Here is a 21,594-nt window from a genome sequence, read left to right as displayed (position 1 = left end):
CTTCCTTCACAAGGAACAAAACAGGCAGAAACTACAGTAACCTTAGGATTTTTTTGACATTATCATGCCAAATGTGTTTCCCACTAATTTGAGATGGGCAGTTGTTCCTCATATTTAAAAATTAATTTTAGAGAATTAAAATTTTTTTGAATTTATTTTACTTTACAATACTGTATTGGTTTTGCCATACATTGACATGAATCCACCACGGGTGTACATGTGTTCCCAAACATGAACCCCCCTCCCACCTCCCTCCCTATAACATCTCTCTGGGTCATCACCGTGCACCAGCCCCAAGCATGAAGTGTAGTTGGTTTATAATGTGTTAATTTCTGCTGTACAGCAACATGGCTCAGTTATACATATATATATATGTATATATATTCTTTTTCATGATGGTTTATCATAGGATATTGAATATCGTTCCCTGTGCTATACAGTAGGTCTTATTGTCCATCCATTCTATACATATCAGTTTGCATCTTTTGATCCCCAAATCCCAATACCTCCCTCCTCCTCTCCTTGGCAACCACAAGTCTGTTTAATTTTAGAGAATTTAAAAAATGAGTCCTGGCTAAAGTATAATATATGTATTGGACTTTATTTCTGATCATATCTTGAAACAAACTTGAATCAGTTAAAAGGTCCCATTTATTTAAAAGAGATTATTTAGTCCAGAATTCCAGCCAGGGATTCCATGTACCACAATTTGTTCTAAAATAGTTGAATTTTAGAGGTAGCATTGAAAACTTTTATGAAATATATTAATTTTTCTGTCTGGGGTCATGTTACTTTTGTATTTGGAAAAAATAACAGAGGTAATCATACAAAATTATTAAGCCTACAGAAATTCTATTTGACTTATAGCATTTGTTATAATCTTATTTACATTTTCCAACTTTTTATGCTACTCCTATATTTTCAGGCTAATAAAATAGTTATGTAAGTAACAGTTTCTCCCATAAATACAAAATCCCATGAAAATTAAGGTAAAAAGAAAAAGCCTATCATTAAATTCCTTTAAGGTTCACAATTAATTCTGTTTAGCTTATGGGAATAGTGTGTGAACCAACTAGTCTATATTCAGCTGCCTTTGTTGAAAAACCTCTTTTAAGAAGTATATTTCCTAGTAGGTCTGTTCTTCTAAAACAACAGCCAGAGACTAGCAGTATGCTGAGTATCCTTTCATTATTTTATGCTACACATTATATCACCAGTACATTTAGAGAACAGCAGTACTTTCCCTTTTATGTTCATGAATTTGCTAAGTTTTTTTTTAATTGATCAGAGTCCCAGTTTAAATTTACCTCTCTAGATTCTAAAGTTGACTTTTTTAAGGAACTTGAAAAGAAGCTGCTATTTTCCTGGATTCCACTCACAGGGCCCCCTTGGTGTGTAAATACTGTTGTCTATTTCATTAAGGCGATAGAATAGGACTTAACTTAGTGAAGAGAAACCACCTAAGACAAAATATCTATGGAAAATTAAAGAATCTGCTTGTAATACAGGAGACCTGGGTTCAATCCCTGGGTCAGGAAGATCCCCTGGAGAAGAGAATGGCTACCCACTCCAGTATCGTTGCTCAGAGAATTTCATGGACACAGGAGCCTGGTGGGCTACAGTCCATGAAGTCTCAAAGACTTGGACACGACTGAGTGACTAACACACATAACAAACTATATGAGAGTCATTCCTACAATTCTGTTATTTATTGTGAATACGTTTATGTTAGGCAACGATTTGATTGGTATCTGGCATGTATTCTGAGATTTTTCAGTTAAATAGAATACCTAATATGGGAATGCAAGTGGAATAAAAGAGCACAGAGGAAGAGTTAAGGGTAACATAACAACAAAAACAAACTGAGCCTCCAGCTCCTCTCACCTTGTTCTCATCCGTTGGCGTTTCTGGTTCTTGCCTTGTCCCACTACCTATCTTTCCAACCTTAGGTAGTCTTAGTCGGTAAAGAATATGCCTGCAATGCAGGAGGCCCAGGTTTGATCCCTGGGTTGGGAAGGTCCCCTGGAGGAGAAAATGGCAACCCACTCCAGTATTTTTGCCTGGGAAATCCCATGGACAGAGGAGGCTGGCAGGCTATGGTCCATGGGGTCACAAGAGTTGGACATGACTTAGCAACTTCCACCACCACCATATAAGCTATAATACAATGAAAGTTTATAGTTATGAAGAGGAAAAGATGATAGATGGCAGAACAAGCAGAAATGGTAAGGAAATTAAAGAAGCAATATAATCTCCCAATTTTTCACCACTTTCCCTTGACCACCTAATTGAAGCTTAGGTAGCATTCAGTTCAGTTCAGTCGCTCAGTCGTGTCTGACTCTTTGTGACCCCATGGACTACAGCGCACCAGGCTTCCTTGTCCATCACCAACTCCCGCAGCTTGCTCAAACTCATGTCCATCAGGTCAATGATGCCATCCAACCATCTCATCTTCTGTCATCTTCTTTTGTTCCTGCCTTCAGTATTTCCCAGCATCATGGTCTTTTCCAGTGAGTCAGTTCGTCACATCAGGTGGCCAGAGTATTGGAGTTTCAGCTTCAGCATCAGTCCTTCCAATGAATATTCAAGGCTGATTTCTTTTAGGATTGACTGGTATGATCTCCTTGCTGTCCAAGGGACTCTCGAGAGTCTTCTCCAACACTACAGTACAAAAGCATCAATTCTTCAGCACTCAGCTTTCTTTATGGTCCAACTCTCACATCCATACATGACTACTGGAAAAACCATAGCTTTGACTAGACAGACCTTTGTCGGCAAAGTGATGTCTCTGCTTTTTAGTATGTCGTCTAGGTTGGTCATAGCTTTTCTTCCAAGGAGCAAGCGTCTTTTAATTTCATGGCTCAGTCACCATCTGATTTTGGAGCATCTTGGTAGCATTAGAGAAGGTTAAAGTCCAAATAACCCCGTAGATCCATTTCACATGGTAGGTAAGATTACTGTTTATAAAGAGCCCTGAGTTTTAGATATGACATTAGATATGAAGTAGAAGTAGATGATAGCATATGACCATTCTGAATGACTTCTAGGGTTTAAAATTGAAGTTTAAATACTACTTTGTAAGTTATAATATATTATACACATAGTGTGACATTTAATCCTCCTCAAAACCCTGTCGTTTTTAGGTAATTCTGTCACAGGAGGAAAAGGAATGCTTGAATCTTAACCAGCTTCTTTAAGTTTACTTTCTGGATTGCTAAGGCCTATAGACTGCAGAAGCTCAATGCTCTTTTGGTATTTTCAAAGGAAGTTCTACCCTAGAAATTACCTTTTTATGTGATTGGATTTATTTGCTGGATACACAAAGGTCTTTTAAAGTGTCTCATCTCGAGGGACACAATGGTATCCTGTAACACTTGAAAATTAAAAAGTGATCCTCCTTCCTTAGCGAGTAAACACAAACCCCCACCTCCAGGAAGTAGAAATCAGGTGTATGTATGTGTGTGACTCAGTTGTGTCCGACTGTGACCCCATGGACTGTAGCCATCCAGGCTCCTCTGTCCATGGAGTTCTTTAGACAAGAATAGTGAACTGGGTGGCCATTCCTTTCTCCAGGGGATCTTCCCAACCCAGGGATTGTACTTCAACCCAATTAAAAGAGTTAGAGCCAAGGCCAAGCTGCTCAGCCATGGCAGGTAGAGCATCTATTTTATTGATGTTGGAAAAACATCTGATCTGTAATATATGAAATCCTTCCTTACACTGTAAACCATGAGGGCAAGAATTATGTCTCTTATTATTAACAGTTGTGTCTCCACTGCTTAGCATGATGCACAGTACATAGTAGGTACTCAGTAAATATTTATGGAATGGATGGTAGTGTACAATATTAAAAATTTAGTCCATCTAGAGAGAACTCATCCTTAAAAAATTAGTTTTATTTGTCATGAAAGAAGATACATGAAGGTAATACTTATTTTCTAGCTTTCCTTGTTTTTAATTTTTGTTTGGTTTGGTCATTTTGTTGTGTGTTTGAATGGAAATAGAAGAAAGGGGAAGAATCTAGCTCCTAGATTAAGCTGATCGTAAGGGGCTGCAGAGATTGTTGAGGTGGCTTTGTGAAAGGCCCTTAGTAAAATGAGAGACTTTATACTGCAGCTGTTTGCTGATATTCAGAGGCAGAACTACCTATTTTCATCCCTTGGCCACATTCCAATGAAATGTCCCAGCAGATGGAGCAGAGGGTAAGAATTGGAAGTGTTATCCTTTGAGTGAATAGTTGAAATTTGCAAGATACATAACCTCTGACTTTCCAATTTCTAGAGAGTGATATAACCAGGTTAGGGATGCCTACTCTCTGCCTCGTACCTCTGACTAGTGTCAGTATCTGGTACTCTTGTTACCCTCTGTCAGGTGTACTCTGAGACAACTACCCTGCTCATCTTCCCCTAACTTTTCTATTAGCAAACAGAGCTCTTTTATCTAAACAAGAAAGGCAGCTGCGCCATAGCCTCTGTTAGTGAAAAGAGGCTACCTTTACCTTTATAATATGTGACTCTAATGCAGTGGAAGTGTTTATGTACACACAAACCACACAGGAAAATCAGTGCCATTACCCCATGGTTATTTCCTATGTTTTCACTTAATAGTTTTGCCCAGAAATACCAAAAGGAAGAACTTTTTATAAGTGTTCTTCATTTGTAAGCCAAACATTCGGCCTGCCTTTCTTAGGATGCTCTTTTGCCTTTCTGATTTCTTCTGATTTCTTTTTTCTTATATAATTGCAGCTTTGGCTTTACAGATAAAGTCATAAAGAAGAGCCAGTGTCCCATCGGAGTTTTTGGTAATGGCTTCAAGTCAGGCTCCATGCGGCTAGGAAAGGATGCTCTTGTCTTCACCAAGAACGGGGGCACTCTCACTGTTGGACTCCTATCACAGACGTATCTGGAATGTGTCCAGGCCCAAGCAGTTATTGTACCAATTGTTCCATTCAACCAGCAGAACAATATCCTTTCTGGAAATGGGAAATGCTAGTTAAAAATTAGTCTAACCTGACAATTCTGATAGAAACTTCTTTCTTGAGGTCAAATCCAGCTATCAAAAGTTTTCATATTTAAAGAGGTATTCAGATGTCTTAAATTTAACTAGAATTTCACCCTATTAAACATTGTTAAAATAAATGGATCATTGGAAGAAACTGAGAAATGTTTTTGTTATTTTGCAGTTTTCATTGTTACATGATTTGATCTATATACTATCTCCACCCCCCACCACTCCTATGGTACAGTTCCCTGGGGCCTTCTCTCTTTTTTCCCCATAAAAGTAGTTAGATTTGTGTCACCCTCCTAGAAACATACGGTTCATTAGCTTATCTGACAGCTGAATAGCTCATTTTTCTATAACTGGGCAAGCTATTATTTTTGTTAGATACCAGGTTGTCTTTAGGCAGACAGTATAGCAATAAAGTTTGAACTCATTGCTTCCAAAGAGTCTAAAAATTCAGACTTTGATCTGTTTCTTAAGTATAGGACTGTCTTAATTTACATGAAATTTTTGAAGCAGTATTCTGCAAGGGTAACTGATTTTGGTATTTGTCTCTATAATCTTTCTGCATTCCACCCCCCCCACCCCCACTTCTCTTTCTTCTGAAGCAGTAATGTCCATGCTTTATATCTTTATGTCTATATTTTGTCTAAACATGCAACTCAAAAGGCAGATATTCCTGTGATAGCATCCTCTGAAGATGATAATTTTTCTTTGACTATACTTGGTTTTACAAAAAATGATTATTACTGAGGATTCCTTGCCTAGCCTAGAAGCCATCTTGAACTATTCAATTTTCAACAGTGAAAATGACCTGCTGTCCCAGTTTGATGCCATCCCAGGCAAAAAAGGCACTCGTGTTCTCATTTGGAACATCCGCAGGTATAGTATCCAAGAGTGATAGATTCTAATAAACAGAAGCAATATAATGAAGCATATTTTAATAAATCTCTTCTATAGAGAAGCAGAGTAGATAAATTTTGATACATGTTTGTATCTCATTGCATACTTTTCCTTAACTTTCTTAGAACCACAGCTCTGTTTGAGACAGTGGTAAAATGTGCAGCTTAATAATGCAAAGACCTGTATACATATTCTGAAGCTGTTACCATCAAGATAGTTGAATATTATTCTAAAATCTTCCAAATCCATTATAAATATCTATTGTATATTCACAGACACTGTTTAAAGATAGGTCAGTGATAGGTATTTCACCTATTTGACAGTGAAAATCAAGTATAAGGAAGAAAATTTAGGGTAACAAAGCACAGCACAATCTTAAAATAATAAGGATATGTGTATTTGTGCTTTCAGAGTAGTTGGATTAGAAATAGAAAAATCTTTGAAGCAGATAAATTTGAACTATAATGAAGTTGACTTCAGGTCATATATTTAGAGCTAATAAAGCTACCTAGAAATAGTTTAGGATATGTCATTTGTCTCACCTCATCATGTTAAATGAAATAGTGTCCATCGAAACCAAAAAATCTTTAATATAAAATAGAAGTGCTACTCTTATGTTTAATAGAACACAGTATCAGATATATTCATTCTTCTTTTTCTCCATAGGTCAGGTATTTTGCCTCATTTCTTAGTTGGGTAAAACTTAGTTAAAAAACTGTGGTGGTCCATATAATTTATTTATTTATTTATTTTAATTTAAATTTATTTATTTTAATTGGAGGCTAATTACTTTACAATATTGTATTGGTTTTGCCATACATCAACATGAATCCGCCACAGGTATACATGTGTATATTATAAAAAAGAAAGTACTTTGAATTAAAAAGAAAAAAAAGTAAGGTAATTTACATCCTCCTGTCTCCTACTAGGAAAACCTCAAGTAATATAATTTATATTATAAAGGATCATTTTCATGAAGTATTCCCAGTGATTTAAACACATTCTCAGCAGACTTTTCTCTTTATATATTGTTTCTCAGTTATATGGTACTAGGTGTTACATAAATAAGGTTCCATGGTCAAATAACTTTGGGAAAAGCTGGCTTAAACAGAGCTTACCACATAACTTTATTATAGCACTTCAGAGAGGCTTTAATATGTTAACATTATTTCAACATACAGTGAAAATATTTAAGACAGCAATATAGTGTGCAGTTTCCAAATTTAAAAAACTGTCTCTCCAGACCTCTTTTCCTTGGACAGTGAATGGTGAGGGCCGTGGGGGACAGGAATCTCCTCAGAGTACATTTGTTAGAGTGGGATGGGTAGCAGGAATCAGGATTATCCTGGAAAATATAGAATATACTGTTATAATGACCTGAGCTTTATACAGGATACATATGATAGTGGCTCTGGTTCAGCCCTGAAAAAGGAGCTACATTTTCAACACAGCAACTCTGAGCCTCTGGAGCCTGAAGTATGAAGAAGGTGTCCCTACAGCTAGAGTTGGCTCTGGAAATCAGAAACTGTCTCTCTAATTTTATTTGATTATACAGACTTTATATCTTTATTTCATATTTAAGAGTATCTTGGGGGACTGCCATTACACAGAACAAATTTGGGGGACCGTTATTCTGACATATGTTTTTTCTCTGTAATCCATCATTTGTTTGGAGTTTTTTCCAGTAACAAAGATGAGTTTTGCCTTCTTTCTCCTGGCGGTTGTTAGTGATGTAGCCCAGGGTCTAGGAATAGACCATATTTAAGTGACCTGAAGGGATTATGAGAAGAAATATCCTTATGAAAGGAATATGAGTACTATTATATTTAAATGACAATTATATAAATGATCTCCTAGAAGACTAATAAGGATATGTTGTTGCTATCACAACCTTTTTTTTTCTTCTAAGAAATAGAATTAGATCTGGGGAAATCTTATTAGTCCTTACACTATTACTGAAGTTAGAAAGAGTAGATTTTGATTCATCTGTTTATTCATTTGGGGGAAATTTTGTTGAATGACCTACCTAACAATTCTATATTAAGATCCTGCCTCAAGGATAGCTGATGTATCCATTTGATTTATCAGATCACAGACATCCCCACCTTTGTTTTTTTCTTTCCTTTGCTACTTAGTATCACACCTCTATGAAACGTATCAGAATTGTTTAGACTGGAAATACCCTTAAATATTGTGTGATCTTCAAAGCAAGTAACACATAGTTCCTTTGAACTGGTAGTCAGGGAAAGAAATAGGTATCTGAGTTTTGGCTCATGTTGTTTCTTTTCTCTTGGGTTCCTAGTGCATTTTTGTCCTTTGGAGCCAGTTTTTGTTAGATTGGTACTTCTCTCTTTTACCCAGAAATAAAGATGGAAAGTCTGAGTTGGACTTTGATACAGATCAGTATGATATCCTGGTAACAGATTTTGGCACAGATGAAAAAGAGACTGGTGGCGTTTCCTCTGAGCTGCCAGAAACAGAGTACTCATTACGGGTGAGTAAGAGTGGTTTTTCTTCAACAGTGAGAGGTAAGATGTCCTGTAACATGAAAATATTACAGAACAAAATCTCACTTTAGTTATATAAAGATGACAACCTTTTAACCCTATACTCGGATTCCTTTTCACCATCAAACAGTGTAGCAAATAGAGTCAGCAGTACTTAGTATGGTAGTTGATGTAGAATAACAAAGTATACAAACTGAGCCAAATCTTTGCCCAGATGAGATCTCAGATGCTAGCAGCGTTTTATGGGGATGTCAGTAGAATTGGCAATATTGTGTAATAACTTTCCCTTCACTGTTCCATAGGCATTTTGTGGCATTCTATACATGAAGCCACGGATGAAAATTTTTCTGCGTCAGAAGAAGGTGACTACCCAGATGATTGCCAAGAGCCTGGCCAATGTAGGATATGATATATATAAACCTACCTTCACAGTATCCTTTCAACTACGTGAAACTGACCTCTTTGTTTCAGGATTAGATTTCCAAGTTGGCACAGAAAAACAGAACTCTTTCCTTTTCCTATTAAAAAATGTGTGTTATAGGACAAGCCCTATTTTACTGTATCCTAAGGAGGTATTTATAAAACCAACCTATGCACCAGTTTTATCAGAGATCACCTGGAAATTATTAAAATAATATAGCATCCTGAGTCTTTAGAGATTCTGGTTCAGTAGATTCTGAAATCTCTTTTTCTTTAATAAGAAATATTTTTTAATTTAAAAATCCTCCACAAATTATAATGAGTAACCAAGTTTGAGAATCTCTACTATAAGGAATGATCCACATTGTTGGGTTTGTACAGGAATTTTGTTACATATTAATTGATATGCAAAATGTTGACTTAAATTTGTTGCAAAATGTTGACCTAAATTTGTTAATCTTTTGAATAGGCTGTGAGTTTTGCTGTAAGAAGTCCAGACTTATGTTGATAGAAGTTAGGAGATGGGAAACCTAGGGTGAGAGTAATCTTCAACAGATTTGACATGGATTTCCTTGTACTTCTCATAATTGCAGCCATTCAGAGAAGTTAATTCGGAGAAGGCAATGGCACCCCACTCCAGTACCCTTGCCTGGAAAATCCCATGGGTGGAGGAGCCTGGTTGGCTGCAGTCCATGGGGTCGCTAAGAGTCGGACACAACTGAGCGACTTCACTTTCACTTTTTCACTTTCATGCATTGGAGAAGGAAATGGCAACCCACTCCAGTGTTCTTGCCTGGAGAATCCTAGGGACGGGGGAGCCTGGTGGGCTGCCATCTCTGGGGTCGCACAGAGTTGGACACGACTGAAGCGACTTAGCAGCAGCAGCAGCAGCAGCAGCAGAGAAATTAATTACTCACTTTCACTTCTGCCCCCTGATTGCCCTGGGAATGGATTTCAGACACTTGAGGAATCTTAAGGCAAACTATGGAAATTAGGTCCCTCTTTGTTTATGAATTTGGGGGCCAAACAAGTGTTTGAAAGGATGAGAATTCATAAGTACTTTTGAAGAATTGCTCTTGTCATTTACTTTCTAGTAATAAGCTCAGCTCTTGGCCCAAGAAACCTGTTCACACACTGTTTATCTTTCTTCCCTTGACCAAAAATCAGAAAATGCTGTTCCCTTTTAAAATAGCCATATGGTTGTTACTTATAAGCAGATTGATTTTCTCCTTTTGGAGAACACAATCCTTGTCTACTATGAAAGTTAAAAAAAAAAAAAAAAAACCCACACCCAGCTTAACAAAGCCAGAGCTAACATCATTAGCATATGTAGGTAAATTAGTTATAATATCACTGTATGGAGCTGGGATCTTAGTGCCTTAAGTTTAACAGAGCCAGTCTAAAGAAGTGCTTTTCAACTACTGTTTCAGGATATACTATATTTCTGCCTTCAGCTTCTTTCTCTTATGGGTTTCTATCAGGATACTTTCTAAGTGTTCATTCTGTATATACCTCAGCTCTTCTCAGCCTCCCTTCCCATTAAACTAGTTACCGTCCCCTGTTAGAATTTGGGCTAAATGAATTCACTACAGGTATGAGTAAAATGTAATTTCTAATAAAATTTCTCCAAAGGTCACTGAGGGAAAAGATACTGATGCTAACTTATTTATTTCTCAGTTATCAAAGCCTTCTTCTCCCCTCTTGTCCTTTCCCCTCATAATAATTTGGGAACCTTCTACTCCAGTGTACTCCCACATCATAATTGAGAGTTTAAAAGTGTATAACGGAAACAATTTGACAGTCTTTATCTTTAAAGTGTTGATTTTGTGGTGTAGAATTTTGTTTTTTTGTTTTGGGCAGTTTTGCCCTGTTTCATTTTTGCATTGGAATGGGGTCTTACTTGTGGTTTGATTTGGGCTTCTGGAGACCAGAACATGGGATGTTGTGAGCCAAATATTACTGTGTTACGTATCACTTATGTTATGTCTTCATATCATACCTGGTCCATTTATCACATGGATTTGATGCAAGTAGCTTGTTACTTAGAGATGATAATGGAGATCAGTTTTTGAAAAAGTAACAAAAATTTTAACTCATTTAGACATGAAGATTTTTTTTAGTATTTGTTTTAATGAAAATCTCAGGTTCTTTCTCTCCCCTTTATCTTTCTCACTCCCTTTCCTTGATTTTTAAATCAAATATGACTTGCTAAAAATTCATAATTATTCATGTTTATGTATAATTAGTTCTCTTTGTTTTATTTATTCAAGCTTGTTAGCTTCTTCCCATGAAATAGATTACAACAGGATTAGTGTGCATTGGTGGTATAGTGGTGAGCATAGCTGCTTTCCAGCAGAATTACTGTCCTTTACTTTTGAAAGTGATTTTGTTCCTTGTGCTTTTGCTTTCATTGTGTTTTGTATGATTAGCTGGACATACCTAATTGCTTATAATTGTGTTGTGCATGTATTTATCTAGTAGTAAATTAGGCAGTTAGCAAAGGTTAGGTAATGTTTTATGAATTTTTAGATCACTGATGATACTTTGATATATTTTCTTATAGTCTTTTTATGCATATATTTATAGTACATATTTTTCAGTGATACTTATTATATTCTGAATGTTTCCTAATATTCCCAAATATTTTTCAAGGGCATAATTTTAAGAACTGTGTAACAGACCATGTGGCTACACTAACATTTATTTAGTCATTCCCTTATTGTCAAACATATAAATTATTTGTTTTTTAAGCCATTATAAATCATTGATAAATCTCTATAACTCATAAACCTTTATGGTCTTCTCTCACTATTTCTGTAGTATAAATTCCTGAAATAGAATTACTTGGTCAAAGGTTGAGAATATTTTTAAAGCTGTTGATACAGATTTTTAAAATGCTTTGTGAAAAGTTTGTACCAGTTCATATACACTGGTGGTTGATGTTTATTTGCTATAATATAATGCAAAATTTTGTGTGCTAAAGCCTCTGGTGTTTGTCTCCTTAATGATTTTCTTCTCAGAATAAGCAGGTGAAAATAACTTTTGGGTTCTCTTGCAAGAATAATAACCAGTTTGGAGTAATGATGTATCATAACAACCGCCTCATAAAGTCTTTTGAGAAGGTGGGGTGCCAGGTGAAGGTGAGTAGTTAATGTTTCTTTGTCATAGAAGGCTGAAAAGAGTAGGAAGAAGGTTTAAATTTTGCAAAAGTGATAAACTAATGAATAGCTTTTTACTGCCATCTTGAGATGGTTGCTAAATCTGATCCTGGAATTCTGTGTTATCAGTGAGCTGTCTTATGCTCAGAAGCTCTTTCTACTTATCATTCTTCATAAATGTTAACCCGGGAGCCTTACTGAATGCATTTTTTAGGTCACTGTTAATAAGAGGTAGAATGAGAGCACCAGCAAATCTGCCACGTGTATAAGTTTACTGATGTTTGAGGTAGCGCTTTCCATTTTCTTGGGGAGACAGTAAGGCAAAGTGGAAGATGCATAAAATTTAGTGTTTGATGACCAGGATTTAAGTCCCAGCTTTTCCAACTAAAAGCCATGTAACCTTGGCTACATTGTTTAATTTCTCTGTGGCTCAATTTTTTTGCCTGTAAAATGGAAACAACAATAGTAGTTTTACTTGCTCTACCTACCTTAGAGTTTATAGGGTTGAGAGATTTAAATGGAATAAATCATGCAAAAGTGCTTTATAACTGAAGTATAGAAATATTACTATCATCTTCAAGTTTTAATGACAGTTTAAAGTGGTAATATCCACAAGTATCCCATTCATCCCTATTTTATAGATAAGATTGCTAAAGCACAAAGGATGATAAGCTGCTTTATGTTACACAGTAGGACAAAGTTTTACATATGACCCAGGAGAGCTAGTTTGCAGCCTGTATTTCTTTTTATTGTTGTATCATCTTTATACAACTTGTTTGTGTGCCAGTCTAATTACACTTTGACTCAGTTCCTTCCATTAAAGAATACAAAAATGATTTCAAGTCCAAAAATCTTTTGTATCAACTTGTAATTAATCACTACAGGCGTGACTCTTTCACAGTTGTTTGGTGGCCTTACATATATAAACATTGTTTTATTTTAATAGAGTGTGATGATTACATAGCATCCTTAATTTTTTTCAGATGGAGTTTGGTTTTAGTTCCTCAGACCAGGAGTATATAACCTTAATTTTTTTTTTTTTAGTATTGTCATTCTTTGTTCAAATGAAATCTTATGGCAATCCCTTAATATAAAACATATGAAAGTGCCTTGAGGTAGCATAGGTGAAGTAGAGTTTTCCTGGAAAATCCTAGGGAATCTATGGATCACAGTTTGAAAATCTCTGCCCTAAAATTTGGCAGAGATTCCAATTCATTGTAATACTTGCAGTCTATCGGAGTAAATTCCCAGTGTTTCTCTAGATATTACTGGCCTTTCCCTGCCTGTGAATGTTATATAACCTTTCTGTTATTGTTTGGAATCAAAAGGAAGTGCCTCTAGGCAGTCAACATTAATGTAAGTGTTGAAATTACTATTTTTCTTCTAAGCCAACTCATGGAGAAGGTGTGGGAGTAATTGGAGTCATTGAGTGCAATTTCTTAAAACCGGCCTACAATAAACAAGACTTTGAATACACCAAGGAGTACCGGTGAGTCACTCCCAACCTGAGGTGTTTCTAATGGTTTGTTCAGATATGATTCTATTCTCTGAAAACTCTAAAATCATCTCTTAAAACCAGCCAGATAAGTTAACTGAGAATTCCTTCAAATCTATTTTCTAAGATTATAAATAAAATGATTTGATTTTTAAATTAAACCTCACTGATGCATAATGTATGGAGCCCAATTGAAATAAACTTTAAAAATTATGGAAAGAGCATAGGGGTTATTTAGTAAAATACTTATGGTGAAACAATTTTTAAAAACTTTTTATTTTGTATTGGGAAATAGCTGATTAACAAAAAATGTGATAATTTTAGGTGAACAGGAAAGGGACTCAGCCATACATATACATGTATCCATTCTCCCCCAAACCCCGCTCACATCCAGGCTGCCACATAACATTGAGCAGAGTTCCATGGGCTATACAGTAGTTCCTTGTTGGTCATCCATTTTATTTTTTTTTTATTTTTTTTTTCCCATATGCAATGTATATTTTATTTTATTATTATTTTTTTAAATCTTTTGAGAGTTGAAAGAGGATGATTTTAATACATGCATTAATTTAAAACTTGGCATATTTATATATTGCATTTCTTTTTTTTTTTTTTAATTTTAAAATCTTTAATTCTTACATGTGTTCCCAAACATGAACCCCCCTCCCACCTCCCTCCCCATAACATCTCTGTGGGTCATCCCCATGCACCAGCCCCAAGCATGCTGTATCCTGCGTCAGACATAGACTGGCGATTCAATTCTTACATGATAGTATACATGATAGAATGCCATTCTCCCAAATCATCCCACCCTCTCCCTCTCCCTCTGAGTCCAAAAGTCCGTTATACACAGCTGTGTCTTTTTTCCTGTCTTGCATACAGGGTCGTCATTGCCATCTTTCTAAATTCCATATATATGTGTTAGTATACTGTATTGGTGTTTTTCTTTCTGGCTTACTTCACTCTGTATAATCAGCTCCAGTTTCATCCATCTCATCAGAACTGAATCAAATGAATTCTTTTTAACAGCTGAATAATACTCCATTGTGTATATGTACCACAGCTTTCTTATCCATTCATCTGCTGATGGACATCTAGGTTGTTTCCATGTCCTGGCTATTATAAACAGTGCTGCGATGAACATTGGGGTACATGTGTCTCTTTCAATTCTGGTTTCCTCAGTGTGTATGCCCAGCAGTGGGATTGCTGGGTCATAAGGTAGTTCTATTTGCAATTTTTTAAGGAATCTCCACACTGTTCTCCATAGTGGCTGTACTAGTTTGCATTCCCACCAACAGTGTAGGAGGGTTCCCTTTTCTCCACACCCTCTCCAGCATTTATTGCTTGCAGATTTTTGGATCGCAGACATTCTGACTGGTGTGAAGTGGTACCTCATTGTGGTTTTGATTTGCATTTCTCTAATAATGAGTGATGTTGAGCATCTTTTCATGTGTTTGTTAGCCATCTGTATGTCTTCTTTGGAGAAATGTCTATTTAGTTCTTTGGCCCATTTTTTGATTGGGTCGTTTATTTTTCTGGAATTGAGCTGCATAAGTTGCTTGTATATTTTTGAGATTAGTTGTTTGTCAGTTGCTTCATTTGCTATTATTTTCTCCCATTCAGAAGGCTGTCTTTTCACCTTGCTTATAGTTTCCTTTGTTGTGCAGAAGCTTTTAATTTTAATTAGATCCCATTTGTTTACTTTTGCTTTTATTTCCAGAATTCTGGGAGGTGGGTCATAGAGGATCCTGCTGTGATGTATGTCGGAGAGTGTTTTGCCTATGTTCTCCTCTAGGAGTTTTATAGTTTCTGGTCTTACATTTAGATCTTTAATCCATTTTGAGTTTATTTTTGTGTGCGGTGTTAGAAAGTGATCTAGTTTCATTCTTTTACAAGTGGTTGACCAGTTTTCCCAGCACCACTTGTTAAAGAGATTGTCTTTACTCCATTGTTTATTCTTGCCTCCTTTGTCAAAGATAAGGTGTCCATAGGTGCGTGGATTTATCTCTGGGCTTTCTATTTTGTTCCATTGATCTATATTTCTGTCTTTGTGCCAGTACCATACTGTTTTGATGACTGTGGCTTTGTAGTAGAGCCTGAAGTCAGGCAAGTTGATTCCTCCAGTTCCATTCTTCTTTCTCAAGATTGCTTTGGCAATTCGAGGTTTTTTGTATTTCCATACAAATCTTTAAATTACTTGTTCTAGTTCTGTGAAAAATATGGCTGGTAGCTTGATAGGGATTGCATTGAATTTGTAAATTGCTTTGGGTAGTATACTCATTTTCACTATATTGATTCTTCTGATCCATGAACATGGTATATTTCTCCATCTATTAGTGTCCTCTTTGATTTCTTTCATCAGTGTTTTATAGTTTTCTATATATAGGTCTTTAGTTTCTTTGGGTAGATATATTCCTAAGTATTTTATTCTTTTCGTTGCAATGGTGAATGGAATTGTTTCCTTAATTTCTTTTTCTACTTTCTCATTATTAGTGTATAGGAATGCAAGGGATTTCTGTGTGTTGATTTTATATCCTGCAACTTTACTATATTCATTGATTAGCTCTAGTAATTTCCTGGTGGAGTCTTTAGGGTTTTCCATGTAGAGGATCATGTCATCTGCAAACAGTGAGAGTTTTACTTCTTCTTTTCCAATTTGGATTCCTTTTATTTCTTTTTCTGCTCTGATTGCTGTGGCCAAAACTTCCAGAACTATGTTGAATAGTAGCGGTGAAAGTGGACACCCTTGTCTTGTTCCTGACTTTAGGGGAAATGCTTTCAATTTTTCACCATTGAGGATAATGTTTGCTGTGGGTTTGTCATATATAGCTTTTATTATGTTGAGGTATGTTCCTTCTATTCCTGCTTTCTGGAGAGTTTTTATCATAAATGGATGTTGAGTTTTGTCAAAGGCCTTCTCTGCATCTATTGAGATAATCATATGGTTTTTATTTTTCAATTTGTTAATGTGGTGAATTACATTGATTGATTTGCAGATATTGAAGAATCCTTGCATCCCTGGGATAAAGCCCACTTGGTCATGGTGTATGATCTTTTTAATGTGTTGTTGGATTCTGATTGCTAGAATTTTGTTGAGGATTTTTGCATCTATGTTCATCAGTGATATTGGCCTGTAGTTTTCTTTTTTTGTGACATCTTTGTCAGGTTTTGGTATTAGGGTGATGGTGGCCTCATAGAATGAGTTTGGAAGTTTACCTTCCTCTGCAATTTTCTGGAAGAGTTTGAGTAGGATAGGTGTTAGCTCTTCTCGAAATTTTTGGTAGAATTCAGCTGTGAAGCCGTCTGGACCTGGGCTTTTGTTTGCTGGAAGATTTCTGATTACAGTTTCAATTTCCGTGCTTGTGATGGGTCTGTTAAGATTTTCTATTTCTTCCTGGTTCAGTTTTGGAAAATTGTACTTTTCTAAGAATTTGTCCATTTCTTCCACGCTGTCCATTTTATTGGCATACAACTGCTGATAGTAGTCTCTTATGATCCTTTGTATTTCTGTGTTGTCTGTTGTGATCTCTCCATTTTCATTTCTAATTTTATTGATTTGATTTTTCTCTCTTTGCTTCTTGATGAGTCTGGCTAGTGGTTTGTCAATTTTATTTATCCTTTCAAAGAACCAGCTTTTGGCCTTGTTGATTTTTGCTATGGTCTCTTTTGTTTCTTTAGCATTTATTTCTGCCCTAATTTTTAAGATTTCTTTCCTTCTACTAACTCTGGGGTTCTCCAATTCTTCCTTTTCTAGTTGCTTTAGTTGTAGAGTTAGGTTATTTATTTGACTCTTTTCTTGTTTCTTGAGGTATTGTATTGCTATGAACTTTCCTCTTAGCACTGCTTTTATAGTGTCCCACAGGTTTTGGGTTGTTGTGTTTTCATTTTCATTACTTTCTATGCATATTTTGATTTCTTTTTTGATTTCTTCTGTGATTTGTTGGTTATTCAGAAGTGTGTTGTTCAACCTCCATATGTTGGAATTTTTAGTAGTTTTTCTCCTGTAATTGAGATCTAATCTTAATGCATTATGGTCAGAAAAGATGCTTGGAATGATTTCGATTTTTTTGAATTTATCAAGTTTAGATTTATGGCCCAGGATGTGATCTATCCTGGAGAAGGTTCCATGAGCACTTGAAAAAAAGGTGAAATTCATTGTTTTGGGGTGAAATGTCCTATAGATATCAATTAGGTCTAATTGATCTAATGTATCATTTAAAGTTTGCATTTCTTTGTTAATTTTCTGTTTAGTTGATCTGTCCATAGGTGTGAGTGGGGTATTAAAGTCTCCCACTATTATTGTGTTATTGTTGATTTCCCCTTTCATACTTGTTAGCATTTGTCTTACATATTGCGGTGCTCCTATATTGGGTGCATATATATTTATAATTGTTATATCTTCTTCTTGGATTGATCCTTTGATCATTATGTAGTGGCCTTCTTTGTCTCTTTTCACAGCCTTTGTTTTAAAGTCTATTTTATCAGATATGAGTATTGCCACTCCTGCTTTCTTTTGGTCTCTATTTGCGTGGTATATCTTTTTCCAGCCCTTCACTTTCAGTCTGTATGTGTCTCTTGTTTTGAGGTGGGTCTCTTGTAAGCAGCATATAGAGGGGTCTTGTTTTTGTATCCATTCGGCCAGTCTTTGCCTTTTGGTTGGGGCGTTCAACCCATTTACGTTTAAGGTAATTATTGATAAGTATGATCCAGTTACCATTTACTTTATTGTTTTGGGTTCGGGTTTATACACCCTTTTTGTGTTTCCTGTCTAGAGAATATCCTTCAGAATTTGTTGGAGAGCTGGTTTGGTGGTGCTGAATTCTCTCAGCTTTTGCTTGTCTGTAAAGCTTTTGATTTCTCCTTCGTATTTGAATGAGATCCTTGCTGGGTACAGTAATCTGGGCTGTAGGTTATTGTCTTTCATCACTTTAAGTATGTCTTGCCATTCCCTCCTGGCCTGAAGAGTTTCTATTGAAAGATCAGCTGTTATCCTTATGGGAATCCCCTTGTGTGTTATTTGTTGTTTTTCCCTTGCTGCTTTTAATATTTGTTCTTTGTGTTTGATCTTTGTTAATTTAATTAATATGTGTCTTGGGGTGTTTCACCTTGGGTTTATCCTATTAGGAACTCTCTGGGTTTCTTGGACTTGGGTGATTATTTCCTTCCCCATTTTAGGGAAGTTTTCAACTATTATCTCCTCAAGGATTTTCTCATGATCTTTCTGTCTTCTTCTTCTGGGACTCCTATAATTCGAATGTTGGAGCGTTTCATATTGTCCTGGAGGTCTCTGAGATTGTCCTCGTTTCTTTTAATTCGTTTTTCTTGTTTCCTCTCTGATTCATTTATTTCTACCATTCTATCTTCTATTTCACTAATCCTATCTTCTGCCTCCGTTATTCTACTATTTGTTGCCTCCAGAGTGTTTCTGATCTCATTTATTGCGTTATTCATTATATTTTGACTCTTTTTTATTTCTTCTAGGTCCTTGTTAAACCTGTCTTGCATCTTCTCAATCCTTGTCTTTAGGCTATTAATCTGTGATTCCATTTTGATTTCAAGATTTTGGATCATTTTCACTATCAATATTCGGAATTCCTTCTCAGGTAGATTCCCTACTTCTTCCTCTTTTGTTTGGTTTGGTGGGCAACTCTCCTGTTCCTTTACCTGCTGAGTATTCCTCTGTCTCTTCATCTTGGTTATATTGCTGCGTTTGGGGTGGTCTTTTTATATTCTGGTAATTTGTGGAGTTCTCTTTATTATGGAGCTTCCTCACTGTGGGTGGGGTTCTATCAGTGGCTTGTCAAGGTTTCCTGGTTAGGGAGGCTTGTGTTGGAGTTCTGGTGGGTGGAGCTGGGTTTCTTCTCTCTGGAGTGCAGTGGAGTGACCAGTAATGGGTTATGAGACATCAAAAGTTTTGGAATAATTTTGAGCTGCCTGTATATTGATGCTCAGGGGAGTGTTCCTGTGTTGCTGGAGAATTTGAGTGGTATGTCTTGTTTTGGAACTTGTTGGCCCTTGGGTGGAGCTTGGTTTCAGTGTAGGTATGAAGGCATTTGATGAGCTCCTATTGCTTAATGTTCCCTGAATTCAAGAGTTCTCTAATGTTTTCAGGCTTTGGATTTAAGCCTCCTGCTTCTGGTCTTCAGTTTTATTTTTACAGTAGCCTCTAGACTTCTCCATCTATACAGCACCGATGATAAAACCTCTAGGTTAAAGATGAAAAGTTTTTTCACATTGAGGGACACTCAGAGAGGTTCACTGAGTTACAAGGAGAAGAGAAGATGGAGGGGGTAGTTAGAGGTAACTGGAATGAGATGCGGTGAGATCAAAAGAGGAGAGAGCAAGCTAGCCAGTAGTCACTTCCTTATGTGCGCTCTATAGTCTGGACCACTCAGAGGTATTTACGGAGTTATACGGGGAAGAGGAGAGGGAGGAAGTAGACAGAGGTGACCAGGAGGATAAGAGAGAGGAATGAGAAGGAGAGAGACAAATCCTGCCAGTAACCAGTTCCTTAGGTGTTCTCCACCGTCTGGAACACACAGAGATTCACAGAGTTGGATAGAGAAGAGATGGGGGAGAAAAGAGACAGAGGCCACCTGGTGGAGAAAAAGGAGAGTCCAAAGGAGAAGAGAGTGGTCAAGCCAGTAATCTCACTCTCAGGTAAACTTGGGTAGTGAAGTTTGGGTTTTTAAATGTACAAAATTGACAACAAAAACCTAAGAGCAAAGATTAAAAATCTGGAGTAGAGGTTGGATTTTCAAAAATACAATATTAAAGAAAAGAAGCAGAAGGAAAAAGGAGGAAAGAAAGAAAGAAAGAAAAAACAAGAATTATTAAAACAAACAAAACAAAAACAAAAACAAAACAAACCAAAAAAAAACCACCAACAACCATCCAAAGGCTATATATGGTGTTTGCCTTAAAAAAAAAAAAATCTTTTTTTTTTAAATAGTAATAATAGGTTATAGTAATAAAAATTAGAGGAGAAATAGAAGACTTAACAATTAAAAAAAAGTTAGAAAAAAAAAGGAATGATTTTAAAAATAGTAAAAATATATCTGGCCCTTCTCTGATGTTTTGGGCCGTGTGGGATCACTTCCAAGGTGGTCCCCTCTGTTTAACTTCTTCCGTTTGCTGGTTTTTTAGGCTCACTAGTTCAGTCGCGCTGTGGGGAGGGGGGATGCTGCAAACAAATAGCACTGGCATGTGCACACAGTGTCTCAGCCCCACTTGACCTGTCCCTTCTCGCGGTGCACAAACCGCTCCGGCTCTACGATGCTCAGCCGGGACCCGTCTGGGGCCGGCCCTAGGCTGCGTGCACTTCCCCGGTCCAAGCCGCTCAGGTTCGGCGCTCAGGCAGCCCTCAGAGGCACAGATTCGGCTGGGACTGCGCTTTGTGACCTTCCCAGGTCCGAGTAGCTCAGGAGTTTGGCGAGCGCGATCGCCGCGGCGTGTCACCTTTTCTGCCGCTGCTGCTCAGCTTTCTGGGTGGACCACTGGCGTCCCCCGTGAGGCAGATTGTGAGTGTCCAGCACCCCCAGAAGTCTTAGCAAAGAAGCCTGCTTGCAGTTTGGTAAGTAAAGTCTCTCCGGGTCTGCAATTGCCCCTTTCCAGTCCTTACGGCTCTGGCTGCCTGTCCCCGGTGGGGGATGGTCTGCAGCCGGCTTTATCCGTTTCGTCCTTTGTTCTGTGCTCGGTCCTGGCGCTGTCTTATGTTCGAGCTTTTCGCGTGGTAGCTATCCCACAGTCTGGTTTGCTAGCCCAAGTTAGATTGTTCTGGTTGCGCGTGGGGCATTCCTGCCCGATTCTTACAAAGCACTGCAGCCCGTGCCTCCCGCGCGTCCCTGCCCTGCCCCTACTTCCCAATGGCGGATGCAGGCGTCTGTGCTGCTTTTCCGCTGGGGGAGTTACTGTTGGGCTTGTAATCTCTTGGTTTTAATTATTTCTTTATTTTTCCTTCCTGTTATGTTGCCCTCTGTGTTTCCAAGACTCGCCACAGACTCGGCAGGGAGAGTGTTTCCTGGTGTTTGGAAACCTCTCTTCTTAAAATTCCCTTCCCGGGACGGGCTTCCCTTCCCGGGATGGAGCTCCCTCCCCACCTCCTTTGTCT

General features: G+C 37.3%; 1 protein-coding gene across 1 annotated transcript in view; it reads left to right on the top strand.

Annotated features, from left to right (window-relative positions):
* Window positions 1-21,594, top strand: part of MORC4 (MORC family CW-type zinc finger 4) — a 68,058-nt gene that overhangs the window by 7,862 nt on the left and 38,602 nt on the right. Inside the window, exons 4-9 of the mRNA XM_052663573.1 lie at window positions 4,746-4,963; window positions 5,736-5,883; window positions 8,266-8,398; window positions 8,714-8,842; window positions 11,852-11,971; window positions 13,378-13,478. Coding sequence (XP_052519533.1) covers window positions 4,746-4,963; window positions 5,736-5,883; window positions 8,266-8,398; window positions 8,714-8,842; window positions 11,852-11,971; window positions 13,378-13,478 — 849 coding nt within the window. The remainder of the gene's footprint in view (window positions 1-4,745; window positions 4,964-5,735; window positions 5,884-8,265; window positions 8,399-8,713; window positions 8,843-11,851; window positions 11,972-13,377; window positions 13,479-21,594) is intronic.

This window comes from Budorcas taxicolor, chromosome X (assembly GCF_023091745.1).
Source record: "Budorcas taxicolor isolate Tak-1 chromosome X, Takin1.1, whole genome shotgun sequence".
Classification (NCBI taxonomy): Eukaryota; Metazoa; Chordata; class Mammalia; order Artiodactyla; family Bovidae; genus Budorcas; species Budorcas taxicolor.
Note: the sequence above shows the minus strand (reverse complement) of the source record. Positions and strands in the feature narration are given on the sequence as shown.